Below are 13,410 nucleotides of genomic sequence, written 5' to 3'. Positions count from 1 at the left end.
AAAAATAACACTTTTCTCAAAAAGGTTTCTCAACATATGCAGCTCCTAACACACATCCCTAACAATGTTATCCGTGGAGCTTTTAAGGAGAACAAAAGTGGGTGAAGGCGAATCAGACAAACCAAGCACAAAAAAATAAAAAATAAAAAAACAATATTACTAATCAAAGTATAATTCAAGGCAAACAATATTAAACAGGATAAAGTGAGCCATTTGTTACTAGTAAAAGTTAGACTCTACAATAGATATCAGTCATGAACATAAATATCATGATATCAAAAGGCATGAAACAAAAAAATGAGAATTCCTAAGAGAGATTGAGAAAAATGGCAATCCAAGCAAGCAACAACAAAAATTAAAGATAAACAAACAGAAGACCTGGAAAATCTTATTAATAGGGTTCATTGAAACCTAGGTCTACTCTACCTACAAGAAAACACTCTACCACCCACCACCAACCACAAAATTACAAAAATTGGCCAAAATTACAAAAATTAGCCAAGAGTTAGCCCCCTCAAAATGTCAACAAATCCATTGAAAGAACGCCAAAATGTAATTAAACTAGAAATATTGATAACAATGAAGTACAAATGTCTTTAAAAATACCACTTGCATAACACATAATTAATCCTTCAATCAATGGGGAAATCAAAATGGCAATTATATAGTGCTTTGACAGTAAGGATAAAGAGAACGTACATTAACAAACTCATAAATAATTCTTAAATCAAAAGGAAAATCACAATAGCAATTATATCATGCCATAAAAGTAAGAATAAAGAGAATAGGTATCCATCCATACCTAAGGAATTCTGCCCAAGCTCAAATTAGGAAGAAGAAAGAAGCATTAGAGACTTTTATTATCAAACAGGAAAGAATGGAAATAAGTTGGATTATGCATTCAATTCAAGAATTTGAGGACAGAACAATATAACCAATTTAAGAGAAGCAGAACAAAGTAATTAAAATAAGGGAGAAATTAATGAGGTAGAAAAAAGAAAAAACAATGGAAAAAAAAAACACTAAATTTATTGAGGCGGTGTGTGTATGTGGGAAGGGTGGGGAACAGTAGTAAAACAGGCAATTCAAGCTAAACTAATCCATTTTTTAAAAAGAGAAAACAGCTCTAACCGGTTTGGCTCAGTGGATAAAGTGCAGGCTTGCGAACTCAAGGGTCCCAGGTTCAATTCTGGTCAAGGGCATGTACCTTGGTTTCGGGCACATACCCAGTAGGGAGTATGCAGGAGACAGCTGATTGATGTTTCTCTCTCATCAATGTTTCTAACACTCTGTCCCTCTCCCTTCCTCTCTGTAAAAAAAATCAATAAAATGTGTTTAAAAAATAAAATTAAAATAAAAAGAGAAAACAACAAAATTAGGAATAAGAATAACCTGGGGTTATACAACCTTTAGTCCCAGAGGAGTTGTAAATAAATGTTCCAAATGACATCTGGCCAATATATTTTAAAGCTCAACAACGGGGACCCTTTTTAAGGAAGGCATAGATTATAAAAATTGACTCAAGAAAATGTAAGAAACAAACAAACCACAAATAATCATAGAAGTAACTGACAAAGTTATCAAAGAATTATATCCTAAAAGGGGTGAGACTTAAATAATCTTATGAACAAATGTGTCCAACTTTAAAGAAAGGGAATAATTAAAAAATTATATAAACTTTTCCAGAAAATAAAAAATATGGAAAGCTTCACAATTCATTTGAAGAGAACTAGCATGATCCTGAAAATGAAATTAATAGTTAAATATATAGGATCTAGAAGGAAATGATAAATCTTTACAAAAGTGCATAACAAGGGAAGTGCATAACAAGGGAAGACAAAATCTAAGTATATATTGAGTACCTGTTTCCCACTGAGGCCACTCAATCTAATTAATCCAATTCTCACTAGATTAATTTGCAAATTTAATCCAACTCCACTTAAAATTTAAGACGGAGGAAAGTGGGCTGGAGACATTAAACATATCAGCCATGGTCACCCCATTCCTCAAGGCAGGGTTAAGATGCAAAACCAGGTCTGTCTGACCCCAAAGAACATGCTTTCCCAGTGGAGATTAACTTGAAGAAGTAGTAAGATATTAGTAAAAACAGCTGACCCTGAACATCAAACTGCCATTCTGACCGAACAATGAAAAATGAGTTTGAAGTCCTGGGATGCTCTCTCTCTCTCTCTCTCTCTCTTTTTTTTTTTTTTTTTTTTAATATTCCTAATAAATCCATAGCAGTTTATTATTAATTTTGTACAAGCTTCTCTAGTTACCATACTAATTTTATAATATAATTCCTTACATGTTATTGACTTACTAGAAAGAAATCATTTTGTTTTAGACATATACTAGTACAAGTACCCAAGGATCTAATTTCTATAATTTCGTAGTTGGCTTTGTATTGTTAAGATTGGCAGTCTTTTTTATTATTTCTACCAAATCTCTAACACTTCCTGTTCCTAGTGGCAGCAATAACTGAAGGCTGGCATACATTTTCTTTTTCTTTTCTTTTCTTTTTTTTTTTAATATATTTTTTTGTTGATTTTGTACAGAAAGAAAGGGAGATAGTTAGAAACTTCGATGAGAGAGAGTCATCGATCAGCTGCCTCTTGCACACCCCCTACTGGGGATATGCCCGCAACCAAGGTACATGCCCTTGACCGGAATTGAACCCAGGACCCTTCAGTCCCCAAGCCGACGCTCTATCCATTGAGCCAAACCGGTTTTGGCTGGCATACATCTTCTTAAGTGAAACCTATCTTAACTATCCCCAAATAAAAAATGACCCCAAAGACTTCTCCAGGTTTGCTTACAAAGTGTTTAATTAGTCCTAATACCCTATAACTAGAATTCTTTTTTAAAAACTTATAACTGTTACAATCCTCCTATAAAATAATAATCTAATATGCAAATTGTTCCCTCGACTGGGTGTTTGACTGGCGGGGGCAGGGCCGGCCAGCCCAATTGGCCCCAATTGGGGCTGGTAGGCCAGACCCCACCAGTGCATGAATTCATGCACCTGGCCTCTAGTATTACTATAAAAAATCTATGTGATAACTATTAATATATGCAATGAGGTTTATTACTACTTCTGGAAGCTTCTTCCTGCCAATATCTCTTTTCATCTAACACTTACCATCCTGCACCCTGGGACTGCCTACCCCTATCCACTCGCCCACAGTCAACGTGATTACCCAGCCCGGATCAGTCCTGGGGTCAGTTCCCATTTAAGATGTAAAGCCACTAGGTTAGTGTCTCAGGCTCTCTCGCAGACAAGAGTCGGAAATGATTTTTGTCATTTCAAAGAGCCATGTGGCCACTTCTCTTGCCTTGGGTAACTGAGCACTGACTGCATCATCACCTCACGATGTCTTCTTTTAAATGCCTTATCACCTCCCACTTTAATCAGACGCCCAGCTGAGACACAATACATTGCGCCTGGCGTCCCTAGTATAGGAATCCCTCCTGCTGGACCTTCTCCTGGCCACGGATCTCAGGGAGCAACTCTGAACTCTCCTGCCCAGTTGATTCTGAAGCATATTTCCCCTACATCCTGTGCTTCGCATTTTCTGGGAGGAAATGAGACTTCCCTTCTACCTACCTGCTGTCTGGAACCCAATGACGGCTGGCACGGAGCGTCTGGGAGGGGCAGTGGAGATGGTCACGGTGTAGTTGGTGCCTTGGTGCAGGTCTAGGCACACGTGTGGGGTACTGCTGTCTGCGGTCAGGTTGACTGTCTCCTCATGAGCTGGTTCTATCTGGTCTGCCCGGTGTCCTTTCACGTGTACCTTTGCGAGGGGCAAAGACAAGAGAACCCACCATGACTCCAGTTAAGACTACCAAGAGAGATTTGATGGTGCTGGATCCTTTTCTCCTACTGTTTGCTTTACACTGCTCTGCTCTCCTTGCTTGGGGGGTTGCGGGTGGGGGGGGGAGTGGAGTGCAGGGGGAGAGGGAAGGGAGAGTGGGGCATGGGAAATCAGGTAAACCTCTGCTCTCAGGTATCTGATGATAAAGTCTGATCAGCCCAGTAACCAACAGGCCCTAAGAAGTGATATAAGCTGAAACCGGTTTGGCTCAGTGGCTAGAGCATTGGCCTGCAGACTCAAGGGTCGCAGGTTCGATTTCGGTCAAGGACACATACCTTGGTTGTGGGCACATACCCAGTAGGGGGTGTGCAGGAGGCAGCTGATCGATGTTTCTCTCTCACTGATGTTTCTAACTCTCTATCCCTCTCCCTTCCTCTCTGTAAAAACTCAATAAAAAAAAAAATTATATATATATATATTTTTTTTATTTTTTATTTATTTTTTTCTAAAAGAAGTGATATAAAATGAGAAGTCCTGAGTCTGAGTGCTACCCCACACACAGCTGTCCAGCCATCAACAGAGTCACAGCCTGAGACCTGCTCCCTGCCACCTGTCACAGAGTCAGCAGCCACTTCTAGGCTGACGCTGGGGGAGTGACATGAAAGTGCTTGGAAACAAGCTCTGATACCAAATATCAATGCATCCCCACACATACACCCTGTCCACAAACACATTGAAAACAAAATGTGAAGTAAAATAATCCAGATATCTTAAAACAAAACAAAAACAAAAAAAACAAAAAACTGTTCCCCTTTTAATGGATAATGGGATTGGAGAGCAATTAAGTTGAGAGGTTCTTCGGGAAACAAATCCAGCATCTCGTGTTCCCCAGGATTCCATTCCTGCCCCAGAAGGAAAAAGGCGGTCCCTTTGCTTACCACATATAGGATGCCGGAGGTCACTTTTCCCGCGTTTGTCTGCCACCTCACACAGGTGCCATTAAACATGGATACATCGTTAATTTCTGTAATTATGTCTAAAACAGAAAAACAGACAGTCCGCTCACAAAAGGCATCGGTGAATTTTGGAAAAATCCGAACAGCGAGCGACCGGGTTGGAGGGCATGACTTCGTTGACCTGTCCAGCGAATATCTGCTGCTCACGGTTCCTGCTCTGATTCAGAAAACCAATCAGGCAAGTCAAGCTACCCTAGGCCTATCATCCCATTTATCTTCATCATGAATGATCCTGGCCCGTGACCTGACTTGGAGGAAATTCTTACCCATACTCCTGCTTGGGTGAGTGTGGGTAAGAATTTCAACCTGTGGTCGATCACACAGGCCCCTGGCTGCCCCTGGCATGCTACCCGTGTGGGGTGGAAAAGGCCCAGAGCTGGGCCAGGCCTCTCCCCTGCAGCGGCACAGGTCAGATCTGGTTCTGGCTCCTCATGCCCCCGGCGGGTGAAGCACACTTATTTCCAGGCCACTGCCGCTCCCCAGAGGGAAGTGACACGCACCACCTCTCAGGACCGTCCCTAAGGAGCAGGCTGGGGTAAACTCCATGAATTCTCACAAGGTCCCTGGATACTTCTGGGACTCCTTCAACTGACGCTATTTATTCCTGACCTATCAGGAAGCCACCGATTCCTCTGAATTGTTCTGCTTCTTTTTAAATATTCTGCATGCATTTCATGTAATGAATTTGGCAACGTGGGGCACCGTATCAGGGTCTTGGTCCCCTGAGGTGTCACAGTTTCTAATGGCCCCAGTTACGACCTAGGAAGTTGTTCAGATGGGAAGAGGGCATAGCTTTTTACCTATTTAAAATCAAACCCCCTGCAGCTAAGTAAAACCATCTCTACCAGTAGGTGACATAATCTTGTCTATATTTTAAAAAATTAAAATTAGCCCACCAGTGTGACTCAGTGGTTGAGCATCAACCCATGAACCAGGAGGTCATGATTTTATTCCTGGTCAGGGCACATGCCCGGGGTTGTGGGCTCCATCTCCAGTGGAGGGTGTGCAGGAGGCAGCGGATCAATGATTCTCTCATTGATGTTTCTATCTCACTCTTACTCTCTCTTCCTTTCTCTGAAATCAATAAAAACATATTTTTTTAAAAAGTAAGATGGCTGATATCCTAATATTACTCATACACTACTCCAAAGGCAATTCCCAAATGGATTATAAAACCGATTTTGTTTATGGCAGCAGCATCAAAATGAGGATATGGCTTCCCAAGGTGACTACTTTGAATAAGTGCATATTTGAATAAATTAAATTATGGGAGTTCTGCTATGTTTCCTTCCTTCCTTCCTTCTTTTTTTAATCTTTAGAATCAGAAAATAAGTAGAACTAACATGGCATAGAGTAGTGATTTCCTAAAATGCATTTATATACTTCAGGATGATTTTTTGGTTGTACTTAAATCAGTTATTGCTTTGTATTAATTTTTGTGTGTATTAGAAAAAAATTACACACTCATGATATCAAATACATTGCAAAATGCCCTTGGTCAACACATTTAAATGATAAATTTAAGTTTTAAATATAAACTGTTCTAAGAAAACTATTAAACAGATAATACTTTTGTTATAGCAAACACTGTCAGGGTGGCATACAAAAAATCCAAGCTTGGAAAACTCTGGCACAGGAGGGAGATCATGGGCTTTCGAGGCTAATGGACCTGAGTTCAAATCCTAATTCTGCCACGTGCTGAGTGATCCTGTGGGAGCTGTTTAACTTCCACGAGTCTCAGATGCCTCATCTATGAAATGAAAATGACATACTTCATCGCACAGGGTTTTTCTGAGGACAGAATGAACTCAAGCAGTGAGGCCTCTCACTGTCAGGGTGGGTACATTGGTATGCAGTCGAGGATGGCTTGAATGCTTGATGGTCCAAACGTTAGGCACATATTCAAACAAGCCCCAGCCCCGAGGCTACTTATATAAATGAGCCCATTTATCCTGGGCGACGATTCTTTCCCATCAGAAACATGCAGAACTGCAAGTGAGCATCACTGAGTTGAAGAGGAAGGTTGACAAAAAAAACACAAAACACAACAACAACAAAGCAAAACAAGGAGCAGAGGCGACCAGGAGGCCCGGGGCCTTTGGGAGTGGCTGCCAGAGTCAGGCTGGGGGGTTCCGAAGGGATCACAGAGACAAACAGTCTGTGTTCCAATAGAGATATTATTACCCCTCTGGAAGGAGAGAGCATCAACCTTATAATTATTAACCCACATTCTAAACATAAAAAGCCAAATGACCTGTGCAGAATGAAAGGCAGGACAGCCTTATCAAGAGTGAATCAACCTCTTTGATCTTGAGGGAAACCAACTCACTGCACATCAAGCTTCCACCTGGGGTTTTTCCAGACACGAGAGCAGTTACCTAATTCTCAGCTGTCTGGAGTTTCCAGTCCAAACCAGCCTTAAAAAAAAAAAAAGTGTACCACCTTGCTCGAGTTCACACTCCATTAGAAACATGGACAGAGGCATGCTACTGATCCAGAGAAAGAGAGCTCCAAAAAGATTTAAAAAAATTTTTTTTTATTTTTTTAATATATATATTTTATTGATTTTTTTACAGAGAGGGAGGGAGAAAGACAGAGAGCCAGAAACGTCGATGAGAGAGAAACATTGACCAGCCGCCTCCTGCACACCCCCCACCGGGGATGTGCCCGCAACCAATGTACATGCCCTTGCCTGGAATCGAACCTGGGACCTTTCAGTCCGCAGACCGACGCTCTACCGCTGAGCCAAACCGGCTTCAGCTCCGAAAAGATTTTAAACTAAAAACAACTGGGGTAAAATGAAGATAGAATCTCCCCCCCACCCCCACCCCAATTTGGAATGAAACATTCAGTGTAAAAAGAGGGGGAAATGGAATGAAAACAGAGAACAGAGGAAGAGAGAAGTCAGAGGTTAGGCAGAAAAGTAGACAATGGGGGAAAAAACCCAAAAGTGGCTCAATGGTTGAGTATCATCCTGTGACTCAGGAGGTTACGGTTCAATTCCTGGTCAGGGCACATGCCGGTTGCAGGCTCCATCCCCAGTCGGGGGCTTGCAGGAGGCAGCCAATAGATGATTCTCTCTCATCACTGATGTCTCTATCTCTCTCTCCCTCTCCCTTCCTCTCTGAAGTGAAGACCGAGGAAGACAAACACCAAATATACAGAGGGAGTTGGGACAGAAGGGAAGGTAAAAGGAAATGGGTGAAAAACAAGGAGAAGGAAAAAAAAAAGGGGGGGGGAGGGGGTAGCTGAGCAAGAGCCAGGGTAACCAGCTCCCCTCACTACCTCTCCCACCTACCCACCCCGCCCGCCCGTGAGCAAGTGCAGGGCACTGTGAATTGATCAGCATGCAAATGGCCCCCTTTATCTGCGGGAAATGAATTTAGTTGCCAATCTTGATTGGGAGCCAGAGGCCTCCTCACAGAAAGATAACAGCTCTCAGGAAGAATGCCTTTTCTCTCCTTAAATCAAAGCCTGAATAACCCCATGGAAACAGTTGCAGCTGGAGCCACAGACACTGTGAAAGGTGGCAGGCTGAGGATGTAATTAAAATTAGCTGTTACATAACATGTTTGTTCTTCAAAGTGCCTACAAGCATCCGCTAATTAATAGCTTACTATGCCCCATGCAGACCCACTGGTTTTTCATGCAGTGACTAATCTTTGTACCTCCCCCCCCCCCTTGAATTCTGAGTGGTGGAGGCAGAGCAGCTTGAGCGAGAAAGCAAATGGCTGGGTCCAGAAGCTATGCCCTGCTCTCTCACCAAGGGACTCCGTAGATAGCTCTGGGCTAGGAACGCATCCCCAGATGTTGAATTCTGCATCTCATGAGGCAGCTGCCTCAATTTCTCCAAATAACTCTTAGAGGTGCTGTTCAAAATGCTGTAATAGGCTGGAATGGCCATTAAGACTGGAACCCTGGAGTTCCTGTTGTTAGTTACAGGTTTGTCTGCTTTTCTGTGCAGGTTGGGCAAGTGAGGGAGCCCTACCCAGAGATCTCTGGGTTGTTACCCATGCCCGCCCTTTGGTGTTTCTGTGGTTGCAGTCTCCGGCCTACATCCTCCCGTGCTTGTGGTAGAGATGACTGCATGTGGGAACTGCATGCCACAGACAGGGCGTCAGCAGTGGAGCTGAGTTCTCCATCTACACCAGGGCTTCTAGAGGTCCACAGACACCTTGAATTTGTAAAACATCGTATGTACGTGTGTATGTGCATCTCTTTGGAGAAAAGTCTGTTGACCCAATTGCCCTGTCAACTACAAAGGGGCAGCATCTGGCTAAGTACCACCTACATAGTGTATGCCACGTGAATATCTACTGAATTGACAGATTTCGTCACATTTGTGTCCCCAAACTGGTTATGAACTATTGCTCTATGGACAAATAATCACCAGCAGTTCACGCTTTGCTTTCTCTGGCTAGACTTCTCTACGGAAAACTTTGATGGGCGAGACTCGGGACATTCTATCCTAATTCTGCTGCAAGTCAAGCCAGAGACCAGGTGAAGAGATTTCCACTCTTCAAAGCTTTGTCTTTGGAGCCAAGAAAGTCAACATTTAGAAATCCGTTCCCAGAGTCATTCAGCCATTTGTCACATGCCCAGACCAACCATCACAAATGGTGAGAATCATCGCCTTTTCCCACCCGGCTTCTTGGGGACACAGGTGTGAGATAAAGCATTCGGAAGTGCACATTTCTCATTCAGGAGATCCTCCTTTATTTTTTTTAATATATTTTATTGATTTTTTTACAGAGAGGAAGGGAGAGGGACAGAGAGCTAGAAACATCGATGAGAAACATCAATCAGCTGCCTCCTGCACACCCCCCCACTGGGGATGTGCCTGCAACCAAGGTACATGCCCTTGACCGGAATCGAACCTGGGACCTTTCAATCTGCAGGCCGACGCTCTATCCACTGAGCCAAATGGGTTTCGGCAGGAGAGCCTCTTTAAGCAAGGTGAATAATTTCAGTAACGACCTGACACGTATACTGTGCTTTACACTTTTCAAATTGCTCCCCACAGATTACCTCATTTGCTTCCCTCTCAGTAACTCTTTGAAGCAGGGAGAGCAGACTGTATTTTCCCACTTTTAGAGCTGAGGAAACTCGGGGTTAGGGCAAATGATGACTTACCGTATGGCACACAGCTTAATATGTGGCACTGCTAGAACCTGAACAGAAGTCTCAAAACCCCTATTTGCCAGGAATTCTATTTGGAGGTATATATCCAAAAGAATTGAAAGAAGGGTCTCAAAGAGGTATTTGCACACATATGTGCATAGCAGCATTATTCATAACAGCCAAGAGGTGGAAGCAACAATGGATAAATACAACATAATAGATACACAAGTGGAATATTATTCCACTTTCAAAAAAGAAGTCAATCTCATCACTTCAGACAGCATGGATGAACCGGAGGACATTATGCTAAGTGAGATAAGCCAATCTCAGAAGGACAAATGTTACGTGGTCTCGCTTATATAAGGTAATGAAATTAGTCAAGCTCATAGAAACGGGAAGTAGAATGGCGGTGCCAGAGTCTGTGGGGAGGGCCAGTGGGGAGTCATTGCTTAACGGGCACAGAGTTTCAGTTTTGGAAGATGAAAAAGTTCTGGAGATAAGTTGCACAACAACGTGAAAATACTTAGAAAATGGGTAAGATGGTAAATTTTATGTTGTCTGTATTTTACCATACCACCAATAAAAATAAACATTAAACACCCATTTTTCCTTACATCACCTCTTCTCTGAAAAGCTGCCAACATGGGCTAAGTGAGGACTTTTAGGGACGGCCCCCTGAGAAAACGGTTCAGAGAGAAACATTCCTTAGCCTGCCAAGCTGAGGAGACAGGAGTCACTGTGATTTAACAGGAGCTTCGAGAGATGGCAGCGCGACATGTTCTATCCCAATCCACCCTCTAAATTTCCAGGATTTAGCTGACAAACTTAAAGCCAGAGGCCCACGCAGGCAAAGGGCATAGCCAGGCACACGCAGCACACAGAGGGCGGCAGCAATGGAACCGCTTTAGGTCCCGTACTCCGCTGGCCCTTCCCTTCTAGCAAACGGGGAATAAAGTCTCTACCTGTGCATGTCAAAGTGCTTTCTCTCCAGGTGCCTTCCTCGGTGCAAACGGACATGATCTTTCCTCCGCGGCTCTCGAAGCCCTCTTGACAGGCGTAGTGAGCCACACTGCCCAGGCCGGAGCTGTGATTCCCCACCAGGGACGCGTGCTGCACTTCCGGAGGGCGGCCGCAGCTGATCTCTGCAAGGGGAGGTAGCACAGCGCTGGTCATGACCCCGAGTTCTATCCCCATAGTTCATATTGTGGGAATAAACACCTAGCAACGACAGAGGCCACCTTTGGGAAGAGAGAAAACACTAGTCCAATTGCAGGTATACAAAGTAAGGTTGTTAGGAAGTACAGAAATTTACAAACTCACGTGCATAAAAAAAAAATTCCAATGATAAGATTATTTGTGTTATAAAGACTTCCTTGGTCAATGAAATAGTCCATCTCAGAGTTCTTTTAAATATCAAGACTTTCTGGTACCTTTTACCATGCACCTTCAAATCATTAGCTCTTAATTAGACAATAATGCAATTGTAGGAGTTTTGTTGCCAAATGAATATTGAATTATATATATATATGTGTGTGTGTGTGTGTGTGTGTGTGTGTGTGTATATATATATATATATATATATATATATATATATATAAAATCTCTGAACTTTTTAGAGCAAATTAATGGAGTATTTACAGGAAAAGGGCATTACCAGTTTAGACCTAGCTACTTAACATAAGAGTAAAAGAAAGTCATTTTTAGATATTCTACAATTGGGGGGGGGGGGGGGAAATCCATGTGTATCTTTTCTGAAAAAAAAAGTTCAAAGTTAACAATGTAAAAAAACACACACACAAAAACACAATTAATAATTTGAAAATGAAATTCCAAACTCTTTGAACAAAATCTGAGCAGAGAGGTGAAGGGAAGAAATAAAACATGCTACATTTCTCATGTAGTGGGGAACGCATCGATACACTTTTATTCAAGAAAGCATCATAAACATAAAATACAAAATAAAATGGTCTAGTACTTACAAAGGTAACCAATAGTCCTAGTTATACCTAAATACAGAAAGAAAGAAAAATACGACACCCATTTGGCATCCATTCTGGTATTTCGTTTTCTCCCCTACTGTAGAAAGCCAAGTCAAGTAAGCACTCCTAATATCTAGGTTTTTAAAACATAAGTCCATTCATTGAGATAAAGCATTCAAAATAGAGAAAAATATATGATCTGTTTCCAACTCCTCATCCACTCTTCTCAGCCTTAGAATTAGGTGGCTTCTCTCGAATGAGCTCCCGACCCGGAAAGGGTGGATTTAATGGAATCGCCCTCTTCTCCATCTCACCATGGGTGCAGAACCCAGTTATTTCCTTAAGGGAGGCCTCTCTCACCTTTTGTCATTGGAGTTATCTCAAAATCCTTCATACAACAGCTCAACCCACCTGTCCAGTGACCCGGCTCTGAGATTTTTTTTAAAACGAGTTAGTCTCTGGTCAGTGCAGATTCCAATCAAATCAGCGGCAGCTATGACACCAGAATGAGGTGGTCATTTCATAAATCCTCCAACCCTATCTACCTCTCAGGTCCCATGCCTGCTCACAGAGATCTGGCTCCTTTTCACAGATGTTTACCAAACACAAGACCTTATTATGCTTTCCCAGCATCAAGCCTTTAGACATTTATTGGCTCAAAACATTCCAAGACATGAGTATATAATATTTGTGTGTAAATGAGCAACCAACAGAACAGGTGGTTAATGTTTCATAAGACTGCCCAGTCATTGTTGACACCTAAAACATCTTCTAGTTTAAGCCAGGGTTCAGTTACAGCAGGAAATAGATGGAGCATCAGTGAAGAGATTGAGGGTATAGGTTTAAGCAGGTTTATTGGCCTTGAAGCTGGAATTCTAAACAGCACATTGGAGATATTTGGGAGGGAACTCAGTGATAGATAGTTGGTTTAGGGGAGAAGCACAGATACTAAAGGGGTAAGCGTGCAGAAGGTAAGTGTAGAGAGCGCCTGGGAAGGCACATGGGCATTTCTTTAAATTGTCAGCTGAATCCAGGGCGGGAGGCGAAGCCACCTGCTGGAAACACATTCTGCCAAAAGGCAGAAGTGCTGTCAGCTTGACCTTCATCTCTGCCCAAGTGCTGGGGAGTGGGGTTTATTATGTAAATCCAGCCAAGCACCAGGAATGAATATGACTAAGGCCTACCCAGAAGTGACGATTTACAAAGAAGCTATAAGAATGCACATATTCCCCTTTCCTTGTCCTTTAGTAAAACTTCCTGGTATTTGGGGTATAAAATAAACACGTTGTATTGGCTCTGGGTCCCTGTCTCTCCATCAGAAGAGGGCAGCGGTCCCTCCAGGCCCCAGCTTTTCTTTCCATTTCTGTGTCTGTCTCTTTCTTTCATTTTCTCAATCCCCAGCAGCCCCTACTCAGGAACCGATGCTCTCTAGCCACGCTGGATGTGGAAAAGAGAGAACCCTCCATAGGTAAGCCCTAG

At 42.5% G+C, this 13,410-nt stretch overlaps 1 protein-coding gene across 6 annotated transcripts in view; it reads right to left on the bottom strand.

Annotated features, from left to right (window-relative positions):
- Nucleotides 1-13,410, bottom strand: part of SUSD1 (sushi domain containing 1) — a 77,273-nt gene that overhangs the window by 30,126 nt on the left and 33,737 nt on the right. For 3 of the 6 annotated variants that reach the window (XM_045579913.1, XM_045579911.1, XM_045579916.1), the window contains 4 exons: nt 10,915-11,094; nt 4,754-4,851; nt 3,608-3,794; nt 3,481-3,483 (listed from right to left, as the gene is read on the bottom strand). In XM_045579913.1, coding sequence (XP_045435869.1) covers nt 3,481-3,483; nt 3,608-3,794; nt 4,754-4,851; nt 10,915-11,094 — 468 coding nt within the window. The remainder of the gene's footprint in view (nt 1-3,480; nt 3,484-3,607; nt 3,795-4,753; nt 4,852-10,914; nt 11,095-13,410) is intronic. The other 3 variants (XM_045579914.1, XM_045579912.1, XM_045579915.1) reach the window with 2 other exon arrangements.

The sequence above is a fragment of the Pipistrellus kuhlii genome, unplaced genomic scaffold (genome assembly GCF_014108245.1).
Source record: "Pipistrellus kuhlii isolate mPipKuh1 unplaced genomic scaffold, mPipKuh1.p scaffold_m20_p_12, whole genome shotgun sequence".
Taxonomy (NCBI): domain Eukaryota; kingdom Metazoa; phylum Chordata; class Mammalia; order Chiroptera; family Vespertilionidae; genus Pipistrellus; species Pipistrellus kuhlii.
The sequence above is the reverse complement of the archived record's forward strand: the minus strand, read 5'-3'. Positions and strand labels throughout refer to the sequence as shown.